The 25,233-nt window shown below is 50.0% G+C and overlaps 1 protein-coding gene across 4 annotated transcripts in view; it reads left to right on the top strand.

Annotated features, from left to right (window-relative positions):
• Nucleotides 1–25,233, top strand: part of SHB (SH2 domain containing adaptor protein B) — a 132,579-nt gene that overhangs the window by 72,368 nt on the left and 34,978 nt on the right. For all 4 annotated transcript variants that reach the window (XM_081510893.1, XM_081510908.1, XM_081510882.1 and 1 more), the window contains exon 3: nt 13,736–13,951. In XM_081510893.1, coding sequence (XP_081367019.1) covers nt 13,736–13,951 — 216 coding nt within the window. The remainder of the gene's footprint in view (nt 1–13,735; nt 13,952–25,233) is intronic.

Genomic DNA, 25,233 nt, shown 5'->3' with positions numbered 1-25,233 from the left:
TAGAGTCTCAGGGTCTCTGGGCTGAGGGACCCTCACCACTAACATTGAGGGCATGTGGGAGTGATGAACACCTTCCTAGCTCCTTAGAGGGAAGTGCTAGTGACAGTAGGCGTTCTCTAACACGCAGTGAGGGTTCAATACATGGGGTCCCAACCCAAACAGAAACTAGGGATTGGGGCTTGGGGGCTCCCAGAGAAAGGCCACCAGCAGTGAGAAGGCTGTCTCCGCTCAGCATCACACGGCGCCTCTGTTCTCGCGTTCCAGGTGTTGATGGCAACTTTCACACAGCATGGAGTCTCTTCAGGACACCTTTTTAGGGCCCCAAGAGGGGCTGTTGTTGCGTTTCCTGGTATGAAAGCATTCATTATCCAGATGTTTCCTTCCAAAAATTCTTGAGATGGTCGTGTGGATGGCGTAATCTGTGATAGCTCTTGACAGGAAAGAGCCGCTTGAAGGCAGTTCTCAACAGTGTGGACTTTCGGGTTCCTAATTCTGCTGTGTAGCACCTCACACACACCTTCCCCTTCCCCACTCCTCTTTCAAACAAAACAAAACCACTTCATTGCAGGGGGTGGGGGGCGGGCGGTTTGTGCCATGAAGTACAAGATGAAATTGTAAAGTCGGAAAGACGAGTAGAGTAGGAATCATGTAGATTTCTCACTCTGACTTTGGCAGATCACTTTGATTCTGGGTTTCCTGTTTGCCCTATTAAATGCGGATGCTGACTCTGACCATTAAAATCTGTCTGTATTCAGAAGGTCATAAGAACCAAATAGCATGAAGGGCTTTGTGGATCAGAAAGTTCTATATGGAATGAGGGAATCTTGCTGTTGGTCTTTTTTGTTAAGTTTGGGTTGGCTCTTGGCAGGTAGTCACTTCTGGGCCAAGTAGGGATCTCTGCCGACATCCCCAGTCTTGTGATGGCTTTGCTCCTGTGAGGTCTCCTGAGGGTGGAATTTCGTGGCACTGCATGTTCCTCTTAGGAAGCTAATGCTTGGCTGCAGCCCTAGTTCTTCAGGGTCAGGAAAAGTGCGGTCCCTTCTGCATTGTGATAAAGACCTGGCTCTCTGTTTTGATACACAGACTTTGCAGGATCTGTTTGAGAAAGGGAGCAGACAAGCAGCCCGTACTAGGACCACATGGTAGACATGTGAGGAAGGACTCTTCATAGAGGTGTAAATTAGGGTTCTCCAGAGAAGCAGACCAGTAAGAGAGATTTATTACAAGGAACTGGCTCATGTGATTATAGAGGCTGGCAAGTCCCAAGGTGAGTGAGCAAGCTGAAGACCCCGTAGCACCAATGGTTTAGTTCCAGTCCAAGTTTGAAGGCCTGAGAAGCAGGAGAGCTGATGGTGTAGTTCCTGGGTCTCAGAAGCCAATAGGCTCAAGACCCAGGCAGAACCAGTATTTCAGTATGAGTCTGAATGCGGAAAAAAGGTTGATGTCTCAGTACAAATGCTGTCAGGCAGGAAGAATTCTCTTTATCATTGGAGGGTTGGTGTTTTTTTTTTTCCCCCCTATTTGGTTCATTAACTGATTGAACAAGGCCCACCACATTAGGGAGAGCAATCTGCTTTACTTAGCGATTTAAATGTTAATCTCATTCAAAAAGACCTTCCCCGAAATACCCAGAATAATGTTTGACCAGGCATCTGGGTACCCTGTGGCCACTCAAGTTGATACATAAAATTAATCACAGGCAGGAAAACACAACTTTGTGTTGGAGTAGAGCTTCTCACTGCAGAGGATTCTAACTGCATATTGGGCTTGAATTTGGGAGGGGTTTGCTGGAAGGTGGTTAGAATGCCAAGGTCAGGGAACCTGCCCACTGTAGTATGGATGCTCTTGTGTATGTCCCCTCTTCCTTCACGTGCTGGAGCCACAGCAGTGGAGCAAGAAGCCTGTGTGAACATCCAGTCTTCATAGAATCAGACTGAGGATTCTGGAGCCAAAAAGGTCTCCGAGACCATCTCCTTTACTGGCTTTTGCCCTGCCTGCAAGAAATCTTAGACCCAAGGTCACACAGCCAGTGAGTGGAGGGCCGGGCTGGTCCCAGGCCGGCAGCCTCATCATCACCATCCAGAAGGCTGAGGTTGTCTACAAGTTCCCAGGGACATTAGTTCCTCTCTTGAAGCAGTTCCAAAAGCAAGGAAGGCTGGGGCAGAGAGCGTGCCAGATCTCAGCAAGTTGCTTCCGGCCGGACAGCTGTGCTGGGCATGGGGCACAATGCCAGCAACACCCCCCAGCATGAGCCATGACCAGCCTCAGGACTGCTGCCTCCACCAGATGGGTACGGGTGGGGTTTGACCAATTTGGCTGCAAACCTGACACGTGGCAAGGGGGGCTGTTAGATACAGACGGAGTGAAGTGTCATGCCTGGTAGGGGGCCCTGGCTCTGCCCTGGGAGGCTGGCACCCTGCACCCGTTGCCAGTTTGTAACCACTTGCTTAGATCCAGCCAGCCTGGGACCAGCCGCATGCATTGGCCACCCCTCTAAAGATCTAGAATGTGCTTAAATACCTCCTCAGTGACCAGCTCTCTTCCTCCTATCACCCTTTGCTTTCGTAACAATTCCTATAGGGACCTGTATGTTGACCTGTCAGATAAAATCCAGGATGACTTGAGTTACCCTGACTAAAGAGCAAACTGGTAACCAGAGGGAGGAAGTAACTTGCCTGGCATCACTCAGCATGGTGAAGTCAGGAGCAAGTTAGCTGGAGATAGGACTCACTTCTTCCAGTGCTTTCTTTCTTCCCCTGCAGACCCAAACGTGTGTGTTATTTAGTACCTGGTGGAGGGGAGGGAGTAGTGTTGGAAAGGTAGCATAGACAGCTGCATAGTTAAAAGCATGAGCTTTGGAGCCAGGCTGCCTGCATCACTGGCTTGCTGTGTGACCAAGTTTAAAGCGGTAATACCAACATCACCCCTGTACAGAATTGTTGTGAGAATTAAATGAGAACCTGGAGGCACTGCACTTAGCACAGACCCTGGGACATCACACACACTCAGCACTCTTAAAGTATATTACTGAGAGCTGAGTCTCCCAGACCTTGGCTGAACCACACAGCCTATCTGAGTTGCAGATTTCACATCAGTGAGGTAGGGAGGGGGGCTTGGGCGTGGTCATGGCTCCTCCAAGGCTCACTCTGGGAGGTTCCCTGAGAAAGGGTAAATGATGGTGCTCCATGAGGGGTGTAGCCCAGCTGGTCTGGCATGAAAGCCTGTCCCCCGTGGCTTTATCGCATTAGAGTGTGGCCCGAGGCCTCTCTAGAAGCTGAGACCATGCCATGCCCAGCAGACTGGAAGATCACACCAGAGGGGCTGGCAAGCCCTCTCTGTAAGTACAGTCCATCAGTACTCAGAAGACACATGGCTGGATCACGTCCAAGGCCCCTTGCAGTCCCCGGCAGGCCCCAGCCTCTGTCCACAGCACAGGGGTCAGTGGATGCCCGCCCCCTCAAGGTTGACCTGAAGGTGCTTGTGCCACCCCGACCTCTGCCTGTTAACCCAGTGGAAATGCTTGCTTTTCCCCTTTTGGAAAAGGGGAGTGTGTTTTTTCTTCTGGAGCCCTGGGCATCCTCCACTTTTTGAACGGGTAGAGCCCTAATTGTTCAGAGGGTCACTTTCAGGTCATCAGCAGCTGATCACCACGCCCTGGTGTTTCCTGCCAGCTTCTATAAAGGCTTTTCTTTTTTTCCCTGAAAGCGCAAACCTGATGAAGACTGCTGGCCACATTTTCCAGTTTCCTACCCCTCCTCCTGGCATTCGGGGCCCTCCATAGCCCAGCCCCAGTTTCCTTTTCTAGCCACGTCCCACATCCTTTCCTTGGGAGCCCTGGGCTCAGATAGCTCACAGTCTCTGATTCTGCCTCTCAATCTCTCCATCTCTGCTCCATCCATGACTTGGCCTGTGTTCATCCTGCCCCCGTTGCCCTTTCTCCTGAGGCCCTGTCTTCGCCTGTCCGAATCTTCCTCCTTTCCTTGAGCACATTCTTCCCTGAGGGGCTTCCCCAGTGGTTCAGCGGTAAAGAATCCACCTGCAATGTAGGAGCCATAGGAGATGCGGGTTCAATCCCTGGGTTGGGAAGATCCCCGAGGAGGAGGGCATGGCAACCCACTCCAGTATTCTTGCCTAGGGAATCCCATGGACAGAGGAGCCTGGTAGACTCTAGTCCATAGGGCCACAAAGAGCCAGACACGACTGAGTACTCACGCACTCATTCTACCCTGGGTTCCCCATTTGCTGTCTGTGATGCCAGGGAGGCCCCTTGGCTTCTCTGGCCCTTGAGGGGCCTCTTTGCACTAGGACTGGAGCTCCTCTTAAGTGCCACCTCCTCCATAAGGATTCTTGAAATCCCTGGGACTGCCTTTGCTTTCTGCCTCCATGGACTGCTAGCATCTGTACTAGTTTAGAACTGGGCTGGCCCCTGTGGAGGCTCTGAGGCTGCCAGTCGCCCATGTCTCTGTCTCATGGGGATGAGCGAGGACATGCAGCCAGCACCCAGGACTGTGCCTGGCATGAGCAGGCGTTCTGTAACTTGTCATGGTTTTTCATTCAGTGCTTATGGTTGCTGGTGTCCCAATTCTGCTGCTGAACCATGGGTTCTTTGGGGTTGAGGTGCCTTGTCTCATACCATGTGAGTGCTCAGCATTGGCCTAGGGCCCACCTTGGCATCCAGTGAGGACTCAGTGATAGGTCTGAGGAAGAAAAGCAGACAGGCTCCCTGCTTGCCTATGAGTGTGGATCTTCTGCCAACATGGAGGCAAGAGAGCTGTCTCCTGAGGAGGCTGCTGCTCTATATGGGCCCTTGTTCACGTACTGCATTGAGCCCTGGTGCAGCCGGGACCCCAGAATGGCTCAGTGAGTCTCCACAGGGGATGGCGATACAGCTCAAAGAGGTCTCTGCACGCGAAGGCAGTCACCGGAAGAGCGCAGAGTGACGGGCAGGGCTGAGGGGCCAGCCGTAATTGCGGACAGCTCCCGAGAGCCCTGCAAAGAGGCCTGCGTGGCCTTTTAAATTGAGAGCAAAGCACAATCAATGTCACCAGGTGTGGAGCCTGTCTCCCTCCGGGGGACCCCAGAACAGGGCCCTGCAGGGGAGACCCCATCCCTATACAGATGACCGGGGGAAGGGAGCCGACCCAGCTCCCTGACTCAGACCAGGGCTTTCCCCTCAAGCTTGGGCTAAGCGTCCAAGAGCGGGCAGCGCAGGTTCCTCCAGGCAGTGACAGGCCCACACTGCTCCCACTGCTGTGACCATTGTTCTTTTTCCACACCTCCGCTCCACAGAGCTCACCCTTTTTCTGTGGTATTTCTGTGCATGCCTGGAAAAGAGATGGTAAGGGAACACCAATTAGTCAGTCGCCTGGCTTTTCGACAGCTCCGGAAACCGGACTCGTTGGAGGAGGGGGCGGGGCCTCTGCTTGTGTTGTGTTGGGTTTGCGTCCAGGATCCGTCTCCCAGCTGTCCTGCCCTTGCTGCCTGGTGGCGTCCACCCCGAGGACCCCTGCTGCCCCATGCTGTCACTTTGGCCTCCAGGGGACCCCTGAATTCAGGCCCAGCACTGAAGCCCCCTGGTTAGGAGGAGGGTCTTTCTCTAGCAGATGTTTTAACAGTTTCGATGAGGAGAGCGTCCCCTGCCTTCCCTTTGATGTGATGCCCGGAACTTGGCTGGGTTTGGGCTGTGTGTCTAATTGGTAACAGCCGCCTGCCCCTCCTGTGGAACGCCTCACTCAGGCTGTGGGGCTGGGTGTGACTTTTAACACCTCAGACCTTACCGAAGTAGTTGCCCCTTCCTCCAGAAGGTTACAGCCAAGACAGTCTGATAAAAGTGGTGTGAGGAAGCGTCTGGGAAAGGCAGAAAGAAGAGCCTGGTCTAGGAATTAGAGGACCTGGAGCTGCATGCCTTCCCCAGGCCTCAGGTTCCCCATCTATAAACTGTAGTCATTAGAGAAGGAGAAATAGTGTATGACGTCCCTTATATGGGGAACCTAAAAAGAAATGATACAAAAAGAACTTATTTACGAAACAGAAACAGACTCACAGACTTGGAGAATGAACTTGTGGTTGCCGGTAAGGGAAGGATGGGAGGGAGGGATAGTTAGGGAGTTTGGAATGGACATTTACACACTGCTATGTTTAAAATGGATAACCAACAAGGACCTACTGTATAGCGCGGGGAATTCTGCTCAATGTTATGTAGCAGCCTGAATGGGTGAGGAGTTTGGGTGTGAAAGAATACATGCATATATATGGCCAAGTCCCTTTGCTGTCCACCTGAAACTATCACAGCATTGTTAGTTGGCTATACTCCAATATAAAATAAAAAGATTTTTTAAAACGTAGTCATTAGACTCCTGAGCACAGAGCCTTTCCCTGTGTGTTTGGTGTTCTGTGCAAGAGTGGATCTGAGAGCAAAGCTCCCATGTGGAAACAAGAGATCGCCAAAGCAGCAGCTAAAATCGGAAGCTGTGGATCCAGAAAGGGAAGATTCATAGATGGGTGATGAAACGCTTCCATTTCCAATGCAGGGTTGCCTGTTAGAGTTTGTAAGCAGGACTTCTGTGGCTCTAGGGGATGAAGGGTGATCTCAGAGACGGAGGGCTCTTGGCAAGGTATTCCAGAGATGCCCCGGTAGTGGTAACTGAAATGAAATCAACATTCCCGGAGTGCCTTCTGTGGACCAGGCACTGAAGGTGCATGGATTCGTTTAATCCTTATAACATCCTGGATACTGTTGCCCCCCTCAGAGATGAGGAAACTGAGGCAGCTTGCTCTGGGTCCCCCAGTGGGGTCAGAACTTGAGCCCCAGCAGTCAGGGGGGATCCATGGTTTCAGCCAGCATACTGTGCTGTTGAAACTGTCCATTACCTGGAGCCTGGACTTTGTCTCCCAGGTAGCTGGTGCAGGGCATCCCCAGGCAGTGGCAGTTGTACTGTCCTAATTATACAGCCCTAGACCATGGAGGCCTGAGGGCTGGGCATGCCCACCACTGGCTGAGTAGAGGTTTCTTGGGCTGAGAGATGATGGTGGGACCTGGGAATGGAGGCCTCCTTGGCCATGTATTTCTATTGAGCTCTGCTACCCTGTGATTTGGGATCTGGTGTGAATTCTCAGACAAACCAGCTGGCAAAATTAGAGGTGAGGGGCCTGCAGGCCAGCATCTGTCATTTCCAGCTCAGCTTCTGCACGTCTGTGCCGGCCTCTCCCCGCCCATCTCCACCCTTCCCAGAGGTTCTAGGGCACCTCTCCTCAGACAGTCCTGGGAGTGCCATCCTGCAGCATTTAAGGCCACCCAGAACCACTTCCACCTGCCTCAGCTTCCTCTCCGCCTGAGCCCCTGGACAGCCCACCTTCCCCGTGTTCACCTCGTGGTTCCAGCTGCTGTGCCCCTGCTTCTGTCCTTCCTTCATCAAACACCCATTTTCCTTGCCACACCACCATGCAAGCCCTCATGTCTAAATTCATTAAGGCCTTCCCAGATTTCCCCCAGCTAAGTTGTAGGGTCACATCTGCCCCCTGTTGAGGACCATAAGCCGCCTCTGTCTGTGTTGGGGGCTCTCACCCTCTGTCCCCGAGGATCAAGTCCTGAAGATCAGGACTGTGTCTGCTTCATCTCGATCTGCTCACGTGCTGGGCATTCAGTAGATGCCTGACTGTGCGTGAGGACAGAAGGATACCGTTGCTCCTGGAGAAGTCTGGGTACACCAGCGATGTGCGCTGATTTTTTTAGACTGTTTCCGAAAGGTGAAGTCAAGCCCTGTCCTTTTGTTTCTATTTCTGAAAGGAAGGTCAAGAGATAAAGAAATGTTTTTTTTTTCCTTCTAGTCTTTTTCATTAGATGTGTGTCCACCTGCTTTCAAAATACAAATTTGAGACTGTGCATAATACAAAGAAGTATGTAATGAGGCTGCTATAATAGATATCAAGATACACATACCAGAAGGAAGGGCAGGTGAACCCAAATCTACTCATATCTAAGCTAATCGAGCCATTGCGGTTAAGCATCAGAATTAACTCTGAGCTTCCTGACAGACAAAGAAAATAAAAATAAAAGCACACAAACAAAAAACTGTGAGGGGGAGGCATAGGATTGGTGAGCACCAGAGCAAAGTGTAACTTGTTGCCTATGGACTTGGGGAACTCAAAACTCTCAGAGCCAGTTAGGAGGCCCCTCGTTTGCACCGAGCTCTGTCCTGGGCTCCTCACTCAGATGAAGCCCCGGCCCTCCTTGCCTCTCAGGGCTACAGTCCTTAGTCAGCACACCAGCCTCACCCTCTGGACTCTATGCCCTTGGTGAATGTGCTCAGAGTGCCTTCCTCAACAGTCTCTGATTCTAAAAGAAAGTGCTTTTTTTTTTTTTTTTTTTTTTTTGCGCTTCCCCCGTATGTAGTTCCACTTGAAAACCTTTCTACTCAAGAGGTCAACAGAAATCCCTGCCCTGTCAATTTAATGTTTCTGCTCCCTGCCTAAAAGGCATAAAATCACAGCCTGCCACCCAATATTAAAGGTCATTTTTCATGAGTTTATAGATGGTGATGTCCAGATAACTCATGACTTAAAACTTATGGTTACAGCTCCCTATTAGATCAGTCTCTGGACCGTCACAGATCAGTCAGAGTAATAAGGAGGATGGACCTGGTTATTAGGCAGGGGACAGTGATGGGCTGGCATGGTGCAACAGCATTTGACTTCCTAGGACTCTTGGAAAGAGGAGAGGAGATGTTTCCTAAATAGGAGCAGAGATGCTCCCTAAATGGGTGTTTTCTCAGGCAAAAGCAGCTGTTTCTGAAACACACGGCTCCTTAATCCAACCTGCTTAAAATCACATTTACTTTCATGTGAGATTCTCTTAATTACATTTTTTCTTTACTAGCATCCTTATTCATTATTTAAAACTTTCAAAAATTATTATGCAATAATTCCTCCCTCTATACACAGTAACTGTTTACCTTCCCATATCAAATTTTCCACCCTTTATTCATGTGTATTTGTTCTTACAACATAGCTGTCATCAAGAGTTTAGATATTATGGGCAAAATGTGTGATGACAGTACCCATCAATTCCTAAACAAGGAGTAGAATTCCTTTGGGGCTTTGTTCACATTGCCCAGGACTTGTTTAGAAAGCCCACAAGATAGGTGCTCAACACATAAACAGTCTTGTATTTCACTTTTTAACTTAGCATAATTTCATGCATGCTTTTCCATGTAGCTACATAATCTTCAGATTTATCATTTTAATGGCTGCTTAATATTCCATCCAGTTAGCGTGCCTTAATTTACTTAACTGCTCCCTATTGTTGGAGCCTTAATGAAAATTTGAATTCACCATGTAATACAGGGGGAAGCTCGTTTTAATGATTACCATTCTAACATCCTCTGCCCTGACTGCATGCCATTACTAACCCAGCTTTGGTAAGGTGCAGATGCTTTTAGAACAATAAATCCTGTCTGAGAGGTGTATGCATGAGTCCCACTGATTTAATAGCTAATCTGTTCCCTGCACATGTTTTCCTTTTAGGCTGGTGTTTATGTAGAATATCCATCTCTTCTGAATATTGTGTAACACTAGACTATATTCATTTTTCATGGTGTTCCAGGTACCTTAACCCTGCGGTCAGAGACTTTCATAAATTGATTGGAATTTGGGGTAAAGAGGAGTTTCTGGTTGTCAGTTGTTGTTCATTTATCCCACCCATGTTCATGGAATATCTGTTTGCAGCTGCACTCTGAGACAGAAAATGAGCAAGGATGTTCATGATTACTGGCGGCCCACAGAGCATCCATGAGTTGCTCTGAGGCCCAGGATTAAACGGCGAATTTTCATGCAAAGTGCTTTGGATACTGTAGAGCACATATTACTGGTTGTCGAGCCTCCTTGTGAAAGAGGATGAAGTGGAAGGTGGTTTTCCTAGGTCAGTGCCTGTCAGCTGCGTTCCCACTGTCCCAAGCCCTTGGAATTCTCCAAAGATAGGAGGCGAAACTGCAGTCTTTAGAACCAGGACGGCAGTGATGTGGATGATGACAACCCCACAAAACACTGCTCAAATAGCTTGATAGATTTCCTAATTTACAGAGTTGTCTCCAGTACTTTCCAGTTGGTTTTTGCCTGAAAGTGGGCAAGTCCTGCCTCTGATAACTCTTCTCTTCTCCTCTTGTGTACTAAGTCGCTCAGTCATGTCCGACTCTTTGTGACCCCATGGACCATAGCCCTCCAGGCTCCTCTGTCCATGGGATTCTCCCAGCAAGAATACTGGAGTGGGTTGCCATTCCCTCCTCCAGGGGATCTTCCCAACCCAGGGACAGACCCAGGTCTCATATGTTTCCTGCACTGGCAGGTGAGTTCTTTACCTTTAGTGCCACCTGGGAAACCTCTTCCTCTCTTACTCCCCCATAAAAATGAAAGCATCATCCTCAAAACTAATAAATCATCCCACTTTACTCAGGGGACCCAATAAAGCCATGTGTTGTCAAAGTATGGGACATCTCAGAGGAGACACGATTTTAGGTGGCCACATAGTGAGGTTTTCACTTTTCATTTTCTTTCTTTCTAAAAACAGAAAGTTATTCTCATTTGCCAAAGAAGGTATCTTGGTTTGCTGCTTGCACCCCCCATCAGCTCTCCAGTGCTTGCTGTCCACCTTTTCAGCAGGAGAAAGTGAGCCTTGGGCTTTGGGAGAAGTACCTACCTAGCTGATTTTGTTCTTGTTCATTCTTTTTATGTTTATCATCTGTTTTTTGGTAAAAGGTAATGATTTATGGGGTGGTGATTAAAAGTTTCCTTTTTAAGTGGATTTATTTACTCTAAAAAATGAGGCAACATCAATAAAAATGGTAAATAATAACCCAGGTGGTACTAGAAAATGGCAAAATCATGAAGTTGGGATGTAACAGTGAAGTTTGGGAGATACCACCATTGTTGATGTTGTTCAGTTGCTCAGTCATGTCCAATTCTTTGCAATCCCATGGACTATAGCACACCAGGCTTCCCTGTTCTTCACCAGCTCCTAGAGCTTGCTGAAACTTAGGTCCATTGAGTCAGTGATGCCATCCAACCATCTCGTCCTCTATCACCCCCTTCTCCTCCTGCTTTCAATGTTTCCCAGCATCAGGGTCTTCTCCAGTGAGTCAGCTCTCCACATCAGGTGGCCAAAGTTTTGGAGTTTCAGCTTCAACATCAGTCCTTCCAAGAGTATTCAGGATTGATTTCCTTTAGGATTGAATGGTTTGATCTCCTTGCAGTCCAAGGGACTCTCAAGAGTCTTCTCCAACACCACAGTTCAAAAGCATCAATTTTTCAGTGCTCAGCTTTCTTTATGAGTATGAAAAGGCTGAAAGATGTGGCACTGAAAGATATCACCATAGTGCTGTTTAATTTAAAACACTAAAGGTCACTGCCCAGCATCAGTTAGTTTCTGTTGTATCAGGTGCTATGCATAGGGTGGAGTTTTTGTTGGCCCTGTGAGCTGATATTGGATCATGAAGCCTAGTCTAAAGAATGCTCTTCCTTGGAAGGGCTGACGTCATCTATGTGTTTTGTCAACTGCTCTTCAAGACGTGTGACTCCCATGGGTTCCTACTGTATCTCTATGGTGCTGGAATTCTGACTTGGAGAATGCCTCATAACTCCATTTGAACAGCTCACTCTCAAAACCCTCACCATTTCTGTGTCAAGCCCCACCTCCCCTCTTCCCACCTCCTTGGACCTGGTGCTCCAGCAGAAGTAGGCAGTAAATAGACATTTGCATGTATGCTAAGTCACTTTAGTCGTGTCTGACTGTTTGCGACCCCACGGAGGAGCCCATCAGGCTCCTCTGTCATGGGATTTTTCAGGCAAAAATACTGGAGTGAGTTGCCATGCCCTGCTCCAGGGGATCTCCCTGACCTAGGGATTGAACCGCCGTCTCTCATAATCTCCTGCATTGGCAGGCAGGTTCTTTACCACTAGTGCCATCTGGGAAGCCCCAAACAGACATATAATGGACTACTATTCAGCCTTAAAAAGAAATGGACTTCTGACACATGCTACAATGTATCATTGTGTTAAGTGAAATAAGACTGTCAAAGAAGACCAAGTGTCCCCAGCCAAGTACCTTATATGACTCCACTGTATGAGGTACCTAGGTAGTCAGATTCACAGAGACAGAAAGGGGAATGGTGGCTGCCAGGGGCTGGAGGAGGGGAAATGGAGGGGTTCGTGGGGGACAGTTTCAGTTTAGGATGATGAGAAAGTTCTGGAGATGGATGGTGGTGATAGCTGCATGACAGTGTGAACATATTTCATGTCACTGACTTTCACACTTAAGAATGGTTAAATGGCAAATGTTATATATATATATTTATCTTACAAATAAAACAAGAAAGTGGGCAGTGAGCACCTTTTCTCCAGCTGTACTGCCTTGGCTTGCCCTGGTCCTACCACAAGGAATCCTGTCCCTCGTCCTGTCCCTCCACTTGTCAGAGCTGTCAGTTCAAATGTCATCTCTCCTCCTGCCTCATCCCTCATGGGCCCTGCAGGAGCCCCCTTCTTGAAAAGAGTATTATGCTGATTTAGGTGCCCACTGTCTCCAGAAGGGAGACAGTGGGCTTGCCGAGAGCAGCCTCAGCAACCTCTCCTGTCCCCCTGCACACAGAGGGTGTTTATGATCAAAGCCAGAAAAATGTCCCCTTTTTTGATGAGGAAGAGCCTGATTATAGCATCCTGGTATTTGTCGTTCAGTCACCACTGTCCTCTCAGGAATGAGCAGTCGCTGAAAGGATCGTGCCCTGTGTGAGGCCTCATCTCGATGGGAGGCCGCTACTCAGCCCACACTGGAGCCAGGCCCTGGCATCCTCTCCAGAAGATTATGAGCTTTCCTTCCTTATTCAGAAGTGAAACTGGACCTCTGCTCTCCAGTGTCTTGGCTGTATTCAGCGTGTTAGGAGACAGGCAGGCCCTGAGGGAAGTAGAAATGCAGGGAAAGGGTCACTCATGAGGCTTTGTAGGGGAGAAATCAGTGACCCTGGGTTCTCTGGCAGTGGTTCTTGGCTTCTTAGGTCTGTAAAATGAATATGTGAGCTGTGTGGAAACTTGAGGGTCGTTTGACCCAGTCTCCTCATCTTATCCCTGGTAGTTCAGCTGGTAAAGAATCTGCCTGCAATGCAGGAGACCCTGGTTCAATTCCTAGGTCAGGAAGATCCCCTGGAGAAGGAAAACGCTACCCACTCCAGGATTCTGGCCTGGAGAATCCCATGGACTATACAGTCCATGGGGTTGCAAAGAGTCAGACACGACAGAGTGACTTTCACTTTCATTTTCATCATCTTATAGATGGGGAGTGACAAGTGCAGAGACCAGGGAGCTGCCCTAATGGGAAGACCACCCCCCCTCCATCTGTAAGCAGGGGGTTGCTGAGAGCTTTGTGTGTCCCAGGCTGGTGTTGGAACACACCTAGGACATCACGCTCGTGTCTGGACTCTGTCCTTGAAGATAGCGGATGGTGACAGGAAGTGTTCTGGTTCTGTTTTTGGTCCAGAACCTGAGATCTTTTTGAGGAAGCCTTGAGCCATGAGGGCAGAGACACTGCCCTCGAGGGGAGGGCAGCAGTTAAATGCAGCGAGGGGTCTGTTCTGTGCAGTCCCCATCTCCCTGGCTGGCAGCTCTGAATTCCCATGGGTATCATCTGGCAGTCCCAAGTGAGGAGGCATGTGCTGTGCATGCTTTACATCTCCGCTTCCTTCCTTTTCAACTGCAGAATTTCAGAGGCAGGAAAGCGTCCGGTCGCAGCACAAAGGCATCCAGTTGTACGACACCCCTTATGAACCCGAGGGCCAAAGCGTGGACTCGGACTCAGAGAGCACGATCAGCCCCCGGCTGCGGGAGAGCAAGCTGCCCCAGGATGACGACAGGCCCGCCGACGAGTACGATCAGCCGTGGGAGTGGAACCGGGTCACCATCCCAGCTCTGGCAGGTAAGGAGCCAGCGGCCCCACTCAGAGGCGGCTGCTCACCTGCATGGCACTCACCTGTGTAAAGCGAATAAGTGCATGGGTCCCTGCCTGCTTAGGTAAGCCACAGGGTTTCTAGTGCAGCTGGGCCCTTCAAAGATGAGGAAGATCCTGGAGGGAAGGGAGGCCAGGCCTAGACAGCCCAGATGATCTCATTGTCTGACTCTGTCTTGGTCCTGTTGGTTATGTTCTAGTTCACTGAAGCCAAGATTTTGGAAGGAAATTTTAGAAACTAGAAGAAAATCAGTCTGCAGAGTGGCTCCTATTGGGCCTCGTGGATCTAAGTGACTCCATCTTGTCGTTCAGCTACGACGGCCTGCATGCATCCAGGGCTTCTGCATTTCCTGTCCCAGCTTCATTCAGCACAAGCCCATTCACAGAGCACAGGCTGTGGGCATGTCCTGACCTCAGGGACTGACCTTTCCCCTGGCCCAGAGCCCCTTGAATGACTCAGGTGCCTCTCTGCTCCCACGGCCTTCTGAAAAGCAGTATGCCATATGTGTCACCTGTCTTAAGCTATGTTCACACCCTTTGATCCTAATCTCATTCCTTAGGATCCAAACTTATGATCGAAAGTGCCAAAAAAGGCATGATGATCATGAGAGATGGGGAACAACCTGGATGTCCCGCATTGGGCATTGATTAAATGGAATATTTAGCAACCACTACAAAGTGACGTTGACAAAGAGTTTATAGCAGCCTAGGGAAATGCTTATGTTTAATGTTAAGAGGGGAAAGTCAGATGCAAAAAAATTTCTATGCTTCTAAGAGTTTTGGCATATGAACAAAGAAACATGGAGTGACTCTTATCACACTGAAGGTCATAACGGAAGAGTTTTTATTTTTAACAATCATTTTGGTTAGAATCTCCCATTTTCAAGCACAACTAGACCCTTCCTCCCTTTCTGGGGCTCAGAAGTGAGGCCTCTGCCCCCTACTTGTCTTAATTCCCTCAGTTGAGGTTCTGACTACTCTAGCATGTAAAGCTCAGTTCCCTGGATGTAGCACTCTGTGCAGTTTCTGCCTTCTGCTAAATGCCCTTCCCAGCTGTGTCCTATCTGGGAAAGTCCTGCACTTCCTCTGCCATCACTGGGAGCCCTCCTGGCACATCCACATGTCCCACGGGCTTCGTTGCTGCCTCTCTAGGCCTGCAGAGCTTTCTGCTCGTGACCCTGGTGGGGCAGTTCTTTCACCATATAGAGTCAGTGCGGTAGGTACTGGGCCCGTCTGGCAGACGGTGAGTGCCGGCCAAAAGCCGGGGCTGAGAGTAATTGGGTAACTGAAAGGTCCTTGGTCACCTCAGGTCTCTCCAGTGGATTTCACAGCCTTCTCTACCCTCGGCACAGTGAAAGCCAAGGACTGTTCCCTGGCATGGTTGATCCTGGGTGTGGGAGAAGCTAGAATGGGACTGATGCTGTTCCAGAGGTGGCTCTTCGCAAACACCAGTTTGATTCAAGGGCCAAAGGTTTCATGTGGCAACTGTTCTAGACACCAAGAAGCCATGGCAAGAGATGACACTGCAGGCAGGTGTGGCATCTCACCCTCTCCTGGACCTCCTTGCAGGTCATGTTACCTTTGATGCTATGGTCTAGTCTGGTGCTTTACTGCTCAAAATGTGGTCCCTGGACCAGCGGTATCACATCACCTGGGAACTGGTGAGAAATGGCCTCAGACCAGACCTGCAGAAAGTGAAAGTGTTAGTCGCTCAGTCATGTCTGACTCTTTGCAACCTCATGGAATGTAGCCTGCCAGGCTCCTCTGTTCATGGGATTCTCTGGGAAAGAATACTGCAGTAGGTAGCCATTTACTTCTCTAGGGGGCCTTCCCAACCCAGGGATCAAACCTGGGTCTCCTGCATTGGAGGCACATTCTTTACCATCTGAGCCATCAGGGAAGCCCCCAGACCTGCAGAGTCAATAAGTTTTAAAAGATCCCCAGGGGGTTCTCAGGCTTGTTAAAATGGAAAGCACTTACCCCACACGACAGCATCTCTTCAGAAGGCTCTCAGGCCAGAACTTGCCCAATTCTGCCCAAAGCTGGTTTTAGAACTACTATACATTGCACAAAGGATCACAAGGTCTCAGATAGAACTGGTCCCCACATAAGTTTCTGAGCCACGGGTCTCCATTCTGGATTTGGTTTTCTGTTGCTGAGTTGCTATCACATGTGTCATTGTAGGTCAACTTCTTAGGCTGCTGATAGGAGGCAGACGCAGAATCCTGTCCCCACCTGTGTCTCACCAAGTCACTTACCTCATCAACTGTGTGTCCTGATCTGGAGTGGATACTCATTGTGGGTGTGTGCTAAGGCACTCAGTTGTGTCCGACTCTTTGTGACCCCATGGACTGTAGCCCACCAGGCTCCTCTGTCCATGGGATTCTCCAGGCAAGAATACTGGAGTGGGTTGCCATGCCCTGCTCCAGGGGATCTTCCCGACCCAGGGATCGAACCTGGGTCTCCTGCACTGCAGGTGGATTCTTTACTGCTGAGCCCTTGGGGAAGCCCTGGATACTGATTGTGCTTTCCCCAAGAAGCTTTTGGCTCAGTTCTGATTTCTGGGGCATAGAAGGGAGTTGTTTCTCTTGGCTGGAGGGATGCTGTGAGCACCAGTCTTGAGTCTTTGACCAGATCCCCTCCCCACATCTGGACAGAAATTGTCAGGTGAGGAGCAGCACCTTCCTGTTTCCTAGCCCAAAGTGCAGGTGGAGTGAGGTGGATGCACCACCTCTCAGGTAACCAGAACAAGTGGAAACAGCTTGATTGGGTTGCTGAAGTGCTGCCAGAGTCCCATTTGTAAAACCAGGAAGGGTGGTTGCTCAGGAACAAAGGGGAACGTTCCCACCTCCTGCCTGAATGAGTAGAGTGTGCAGCACATGCCTTAGCACCTCATTGGTGGTGTCAGGGAGCAAGGCAGTGCTGAGCTGGGCCTTGTCCTCCTTTTCACAACACCTGTTTGAGGTGCCCTGCCCAGTTCTCTGGGCCCTTGGGTGCTGTGATGGGCCCCGGGAGCCTGGGAACAGGATCTGCAGCTGGGCTAAAAATCCACTGGGCAAAACTGTCATCATCTCTTTCCATCCCTTATATTTTGATTCTTCCTGTTTAGCTTGCATGAAAGAACCTGGGCAGGGCACCTGGTCAGTTTCAGATTTCCAAAGGTGTACAGTGTGGGGATCCCCAAAGCGCAGAAGTGGGCCTACCAAGGAGGAGCCATAGGGATACACAGTCCCAGTGAGTGGTAAGAATTTCAAGTATACCTGAAAGTGTATCATGAGCTTCCTGTCACTGAGATTGGCCAGCAGAAGCTTGAGTGAGGCAGGATTGGTATCAGGAGGGCTTTGCCCTGTGATGGGAGGTTGGCTTGCAACCCTCCACTTCCAAGGCTCCTTCCATGCTTCATTTCATCAGGACCCCAGCATGCTGGCCGGAGGCTGGGGGAAGGGGAACCCTCTGAACTATCTCTGTCATTCAGCCTATGAAGCAAAAGTGCTTTCCACCCTTCACAGTGCTGTCCTGCACTGCATTCATGAAAGGAGGCTCTTGTAAGGGGTGCTTCGGCATTCCCCACAGAAGGTGGCCTTCTCAGCCAGTGCAGCCTTTCGGGAAGGCTCAATTATCACTTCCTGGTTGTCATGAAAACAGCTATTGCAGGGTGTGAGGTGGTCCTCACTTCCTGGGAATGATATTCTTCCCTTCTCTCAGAGTTCTGTGGCAGGTGAAGGAGGTTTCCTGCCTGTCCTCCCTATGGGAAGCTGCTGGTAGCCTCAGCCAGGATCCCTGCCCCAATGCACCCAGCACCGGAGTCTCAGTGCACACGCCTGGCCTGAGTTGATCCCAACCCCCAAAACGGATGCCTTATATCAGTTTTACAATCAGGCTGTCAGGCCCCTGCCCACCCGGCAGACTCACCTGCCTTCAGAGCTGGCTGGACTCGGTTCCCCCCTGCTGCTTTGACTCACCCCCCACCCCCCACCAGAGACTTTATAGGCAGCAGGTCCACCCCCTCGCTGATGCAGCTCCCTGCCCAGTGTGGGGCAGGAGAAGCATCCTGAGTGATTCCATGCTGCCTCGGGTGGCACAGCTTGGTGTAGAGGGTCTGACCGGCCCCTGGGCTTTGTAAGATGGACAGAGCCTACCCAGGAGGTAGCCACACGGGGAGGGGGCTGAGGACTGGGTGGGTAACCTAGAGAAGCAGACTTGGACTCGGAGGGCAGGAGGGGCATGGATGTGGAATCTCCACATCTCTGGGGGCCACTGGAAGGACAGGGATAGAATCTCTCCTGGGGCCTCTGTGCTCTCTGGGGAAATGTGTCTGCTGCAGAGGGTCCTGGTGAGGCTTACAGGGCACTGTACTGGATAGTGCTGGTACTTACAGAACACTTTTGCGTGCATTATCTCATTTCATCCTCCCAACCACCCCCTGGGATCTTAGTTTTGTCCTTTTACAGATACAGAAATTGAAGTCCAAAGAGAAGAAACAGTTGCCCAGGATCCTATAGCTAGTCAGCTGCAGAGCCAGAATTTGAACCTATAAAGTCCCATTTAGAACCCAAGCCCTTACCCTGTTGATGTCTCGATTCTCTGACACCATCCAAGATACTGCATGTAATGTGCTGGAGCCCTCACCCTCCCAGAGCCCCTGGGTTGTTGTTCAGTCGTTCAGTTGTGTCCCACTCTTTGCAACCCCATGGACTGCAGCACACCAGGCTTCCCTGTCCCTCACCATCTCCTGGAGTTTGCTCAAACTCAGTCCATCAAGTTGGTGATGCCATCCAACCATCTCATCCTCTGTTGTCCCCTTCTCCTCCTTCAATCTTTCCCATGAGTCAGTTCTTTGCATCAAGTGGCCAGAGTTTTGGAGTTTCAGCTTCAGCATCAGTCCTTCCAATGAATATTCAGGACTGATTTCCTTTAGGATTGAGTGGTTTGATCTCCTTGCAGTTCAAGGGACTCTTAAGAGTCTTCTCCAACACCACAGTCCAAAAGCATCAATTCTTCAGCACTCAGCTTTCTTTATGGTCCAACTCTCACATCTATTTATGACTACTGGAAAAACCATAGCTTTGACTATATAGAGCTTGTTGGAGTGCTTGCTAAAGGTGCCGGGCAGCAAGAGAGTGGGTGAAGAGCACCCTTAAGATATTTCAGAGAGGGACTACCATGGTGGTCCAGTGGTTAAAACTTCCTGCTCCCAATTCAGGGGGCCCGAGTTTGATCCCTGGTCAGGGAACTAGATCCCATATGCCACAACTAAAGATTTTGCATGCCACAATGAAAATCAAAGATCCACGTGCTGCAACTAAGACCTGGCACAGTCAAATTAAAAAAAAAAAAATCTTTCAGAGAAACAAAGTCATTTTGTTTTTGACTCACTGTCTGGAGATTTGTCCCCATTGAAGTTACTTTTAAAGCAATGTCCTGGGTTCAGCCAGCAACGGGCCTGCCTTCTAGCGAAAAGAGAAGACAGACATGACTCAATGCTGAATATACTTATTTTGAGTACTTATCTATCTTCCTTACTAAGCTCCTTGGCCAATTTCTCTGCCCTTGAAAGCTCAACACAGTGTCTTGATGTCAGGAGCCATTGGGACAGTAATAAGAGTCAGACAATCCCAAGTTCACATGCCAGCTCCACCGCTCACCAGCTGTGGGATCTCAGACAGGCTCTCAGTCTCCTGAGCTTCAGTTTTCCCACCTGTAAAACAGGGATTGTCACAAACTGTATCACACTGGATCTCTGGGGTGATCAAGGGAGAAGATTGGCTGAAAAGACTTCATAAACTTTAAAGGGTCATGCCTGAGAGAATGGAGAATGGTTACTGGTGCTCAGGGAAGGCTTGCTGTATTCAATAAAATTTAATTTTATATATTAAAACAGTACTGCATAAAAAGCTACTTTGGGGGCATAGAGGGCCCATTTATGAAATTCATTCCCAGTTACTCCAGGCAATGAGAGGTATGGATAGTGTGGAAAACAACACTTCTGTAGGAGATACTCCCATCTCGATTCCAGCAACAGTTCTCACCATGAACCACCCAGTTCTTCCATCCTTTACTCAGTCCCTCCCGAGGACTAGGCCACTGGTCCCCAGGTGTGAGAGGATCCCCACTGCCAATCTCCCCCAAACCCCTCTCGATTCTAGCTGTGACATGTTCGTTAGTTGGGTGGTTTGCTCAGAGCATGTGGCAGAGTCACCTGCAAGAAGCGTCAAACAGATTACAGGGGCCCATCCCCAGAGCTCCTGATTCATTAGGTTCCAGGGATGAGGCTGGAGAATCTGCATCTCAAACAGGATCCCAGATGTTCCTGAGGCTGCTGATCTGGGGACCCCACTTTGAGAACCTACAGCATACTCGGTACATACTGTATGTTGGGTGCTGGGGTTAGGGAGGAGGTAGGGAGGGAGTATCACAGCTCGGCTCGGTGGTGTCAGTGCCATCTCCTCCAGGAAGCCTCCCTTGACATGACTCCCTTCCCCACCCCTGTCCCAGTTTGGGCTGCGGCCGCTCTGTGCTCCCTCCACATCCCCTATGGGTGTGCATTGGTTTATTCTGGAACAGCCAGATACTCCCTTGTCACTGTCAGCTGAAGGGGTGCTATTGCTGTTTGGTCACCCCTTTGGCAGGCACCCTCTTAAGTTTTGACATTTTCCCAGCCTCATCAAATGAGGCTCAAAGGACAGAGGAAGGGGAAAGTAAGGTCCCAGGTATGTCTATTTCCTAAACATCTGTGAGTCATCCCTGAGCCAGCTCAGTTGGCTAATTTAAGATAATCCCGTGAAGGTAAGGGGGTGATGGAGGAGGGGCAGGAAATTAATAGATAGTGAGCCCCAGTTACAAGGCTGGCGTGGGTTAACCCTCTGAAGTCCTGCAAGGGAGGATGTGGTTTCACTGTCATCACACAGATGGCACCACTCGGGCTCAGAGATGGTGAGCGGCCTGTCCACAGTCACACAGCTAATGAAGTCAAGTCAGGCGCTCTCCCCACTGCTGCATTAACATTGTGAGTATGTCACGGGCAGGTCTGAACCTTCCCTTTACCTGTGCTGGGGTGAGGTGGCTTTTCTTGAGGCAGAAGCCTCTGCGCCCACTCCGTACTGAGCTGGTGACTTATCGTCACCATGAAACGCAAGTGCTCCAAAGGTGGTGATGCTGACACTGAGTGCGTCAACGCCTGCTCCAGGCTCGCTATTCCCACCAAGCCTGTGACTGATGCTCGTGTGCTTAGAATAAACAGGCTCAGCCTCGGCGGAAGAGTCCACGGGGAATCTGCCACCATCACCTGGCATGCCCTGCGCATGCTACCTCCTCACCATTGGCCCCAGTGGGGCTCCAGCAATGCTTCCTGCCCCCTGCTCAGCTTCCCAGAATGCCTTGGGCCTGGGAGGAAATTAACAATTGTGTTGGTACTCCGAGCTTTTTGCTATGTAATGAGTAACAGTTGTAATTAATGTTTAACACGTGTGAACAGCAGGTCTGCAGAGAGGAGGGGGAGGGTTTAAACGAGAGAACTGGGATCACGAGAGAACTGGGATCACTTGCTTCCTTTGGCTGATATGTTACTGAGGGACAGGTTTTTCCAGTTGGTTTTTCTGTTTGACATATGAATGAATTCATTTAGTAACCTTAAAAAAAAAAGAAAAGAAAAACACTGGTGTTTCATAGCTTTGGCTTGCCTGCTAATTATGTTGATAGAAATGTTTCTTCTTCAAGTGCCTTTGTCTCCTGTGTGGAAAAAAACCCAAAGGTTTAGTAGAATGTCTTTGCTCTTCTGCTTGGCAAGACAGAGGTCTTCGTGTGGACAGAGGTTTTTAAGTTCTGTGAAGTCAGAGACTCGGCCGGCCTTGTTGACACCTAGGTCCCCACCTTAGATCAGTGCCTGGCATGTAACGAACACACAAGTATTTATTAAATTATCGAGTAAATTAGGTCTCAGGAAAACCAACCCCAAGTTCTCTTGAGGGGTTATCACACAGCCTGCTCACACAGAGATGGTATGTTTTCACATCACTCTTTCAAGCTGTACACCTGTTTTCTCTTCAAATGAAGGAGAGGGGCCTGCACAAAAGAGGGGCGTTTGTGAGTGGCTGTTGACGGCTGTGGTTGCTGCCGTTGGTCTGAACTAGAAGCCAAGAGTGTGTCCCTGGATGTTTGAGGACTAGCCCGTGAATCCACCTGCCATGTTGTAGGTGGGGAGACTAGTGTGCCAGCAGGTGGCAAGAAGGGCCCTTAGAGCCAGGCACCTGTCCACTCCTGTCATTCCTCTCCTGTAATTCCATCTACGGATGGGCAGCAGCAGAAACATATGAGCAGCTGGGTTGAGGTTTGGGGGCACCTGGCCCCTGGGGCTCCTACAAATGCCCAGCCTGCTTCTTGTACATCCTCGAGGCTTGTGGATGGGGGAAGTCCCTTTCCCAGGCCCTAGGACTGATTTTAAGTGTCTGTGGGTGTCTGCAGGTGAAAATGTTAGGAGAGACACTGCATTAGATCTGAGCGGGCATTCTCCATCTGACAGGGAGCCCAGCCCAGAGCTAGAAGAGCTGCAGGGTCTAGATTTAAACCCCTGGGCTGCCACTTGCTAGCAGGGTGACCTGGGGCAAACGGCCTGTTTCCTAATCTGTAAAACCAGGTGGTAATTGGAATCGGTACCAGGAGTCGGGGGCACAGTGAATGTTCGGTGGGTGCTGGCTTTTAGTATCTTTGTCACCACTACTGTTTTTGAGAACCTGTTGCACTGTAGACAGGATTTGTGCTGAACGTGTTAGAGGCCCCTGGGAGTCAGAAGATATGGGTTCAAGTCCAAGTTCAAGTCTAGCTGTCGACATGGGACAAGTCAGTCCCTTTCACAGCTGGTCATTTCTCATTTCTAAAATGAGTTATGATGGTGGGGATGGCTTGCTTTGGCAGCTGTAAAGGCCTCTGCATTTAGGTCATTTTATCATTTTCATCAGGATTTATCCCTACTTTTCCTGCAGCCAAGCAGCTGCCCTCAGGGTGGGGTCTTTGCACCAGGCAGCCACATCCATGTTTCCCTCTTGGGGTGCATACTAGGAGGATAAAGCCATGCTCACTCATGCCAGGCCCTCCTTCCCCAGTCCAGGCTTGGGTGTACATGCATGGACAGCATTCCTGGAACCCAGATGGCATTCCTGGAGACCAGGCGGCTTCCAGGCGCCTGCCTCACAGGCTTCCCCATGCCCTGCTTCTCGGGGAGTCACCACTACCCCCTCTTATAATGAGGAACTTCTGTTCTCAGGCACTGCCCTTGAGATGTGACAGCATGGTGTCCTGGGGCCTGCATGTGCCTGTGAGGGGAACACAGAGGCCTGTTGTTGGTGATCCTAAAAGAGCCAGCCAAACATGTGCTGAGCTGCCCATTGTCTTACAACCTATCTGCAGGTACAGCCTTCTTTCCCTGGGGAAAGGAGAGAGTGAGGCCTGCTCTTGAACTACAGGGGAGAAGGGGGCTTCACCTCTCTGGGCCTTAGTTTCTCCACCTGTAAAATGGGAATTCTAATGCTTGTCTATGAGGAACAAACGAGATGATGCAGAACGTATGTTTAGAAAGTTGAAGCAGCAGAGGACCATTGTCAGGAATAGAGTTTTAGTCAAGTAGGAGTGCTTGCGCATTGTCATGAAAGCTTCCATAGACTCTGGGTCATGGGGGCCCCCACCTTCCCAAATCAATGCACAGTCTCCCTCCTTGCCCCTTCTTGGGGGCTCATGGCTGCCTGGGCTGCAGCCCCTTATATGCCTCTCCACCCCTGCCATCCCTACTCCACACCTGTCCCTTCTACCAAAAACCGGCCAGAGTCAAGGCCAGCAGTGTGCAGGAATCAGCACCCTAGACTGTGTGGAAACGGTGCTGTGGGCACCTTTGTTCTGGTCTCTCTGCCCTTGTGTTTTCAAAGTAATAGGATATCCATGAACAAACACCAGACCTGGAACACTGTGCAGGTCCCTCCTGTCAGCCCCATATTTGTTCCCACCTCATCCATATGGGGCCATAAAAGGCCTCTTCAGCACCTAAGAGCTCTGTGCACAGGGTTTTGTTTTCAGTTCTCTAATCCTTGTTGCCCCTGCGTAAGAGACTCTGTCCTGTGCTGGAGAACTGGAGAGGCTGGGGACTCCGGGCCAGCCAGAAAGATGCAGCCACTGATCCACAGGCCCCACTTGGGGACCCAAGGCCCTGGGTCCCCTTCACTTCCTTTCAGTTCCCTGTGAACCATCCTTAGGGGCCAACATCCATACTCATGGTCAGCCCGGAGGACTCAGGGATGTTTGGCAGACTGTCAAGTCTTCTCTCCCTGCCTGGCCTAGAGAAAGGCACTCCTAGAGCACCCCTAGATGAGGGGAGGCTGCTCAGGCTTTCATCCCAAAGCAGAGGGTCAGGGGCTGGGGGCTGGGGCCCCCTGCCTGGTGTGATGGCCTGCTCCTCTCTGCTGGGCAGTCTACTTGCCCGGTCCAGGCCCTGTTCATAAAAACATAAAGTCGCACCAACCTCCTCAGTTTGTTGTGAGGGTCAGAGAATGTCACATCGGGTCCTCACATATGCCTGCCTGTGAACAGGAAGCACTCAGTAAAGGTCAAGTCATTTTTCAAAACTATTTTAAAATGATTTGAGGGGGGAGTCCAGCTCCTAAGTTTCCTTTCTTGATTGATGAAGGAGGTTTTTTTGGACCTGCTGACTATAAATCTGGGTGGAGATTCATTCACTCAATAGAGTCTAAGCATTGACATCAGGCACTATCCTAGGCACTGGGAATTCAGCTTTGAAAAAAACAGAATATGTCTTGTCTTCTTGGAGCCTCCACCTTAGGAATTTCAGCGCAGGCTAGAGAAGGTGGTTTCTGATACAAGGCACTTAATCCTCCTGAGTACATGAAAAGGAGCTGCTCTGAGCATGGATGTGGCCGTGGGAAGAAGGGACCACAACGTACAGGGGCTCTGCCTGGACTTTGGTATGTCCTCTGTTACTAATCACCTCCATAATCCTTTATGGTATAGGCCTTGTCAGCCCTGTTTTATAGAAGTGGCAGCTAAGGCTCAGAGAGGTTTAAAAACTTACCCAAAGTCACACAGTAGTGGCAGAGGCAAGATTCAAACCTGGATCTTCCTAACTCCAGAGTCCATACCCTCTCCATGAAGCTGAGCTGCTGCAGTTCTGTTCTCTGGCCTTGTTGCAGCCCATGGACTGTGTGTCAGGCACAGAGAACTTCAGAAGAGACCAAGGCATGAGGCCTCATCTC

Source organism: Giraffa tippelskirchi, chromosome 1 (assembly GCF_054371585.1).
Source record: "Giraffa tippelskirchi isolate mGirTip1 chromosome 1, T2T-mGirTip1v1.2.pri, whole genome shotgun sequence".
Lineage (NCBI taxonomy): Eukaryota > Metazoa > Chordata > Mammalia > Artiodactyla > Giraffidae > Giraffa > Giraffa tippelskirchi.
Note: the sequence above shows the minus strand (reverse complement) of the source record. Positions and strands in the feature narration are given on the sequence as shown.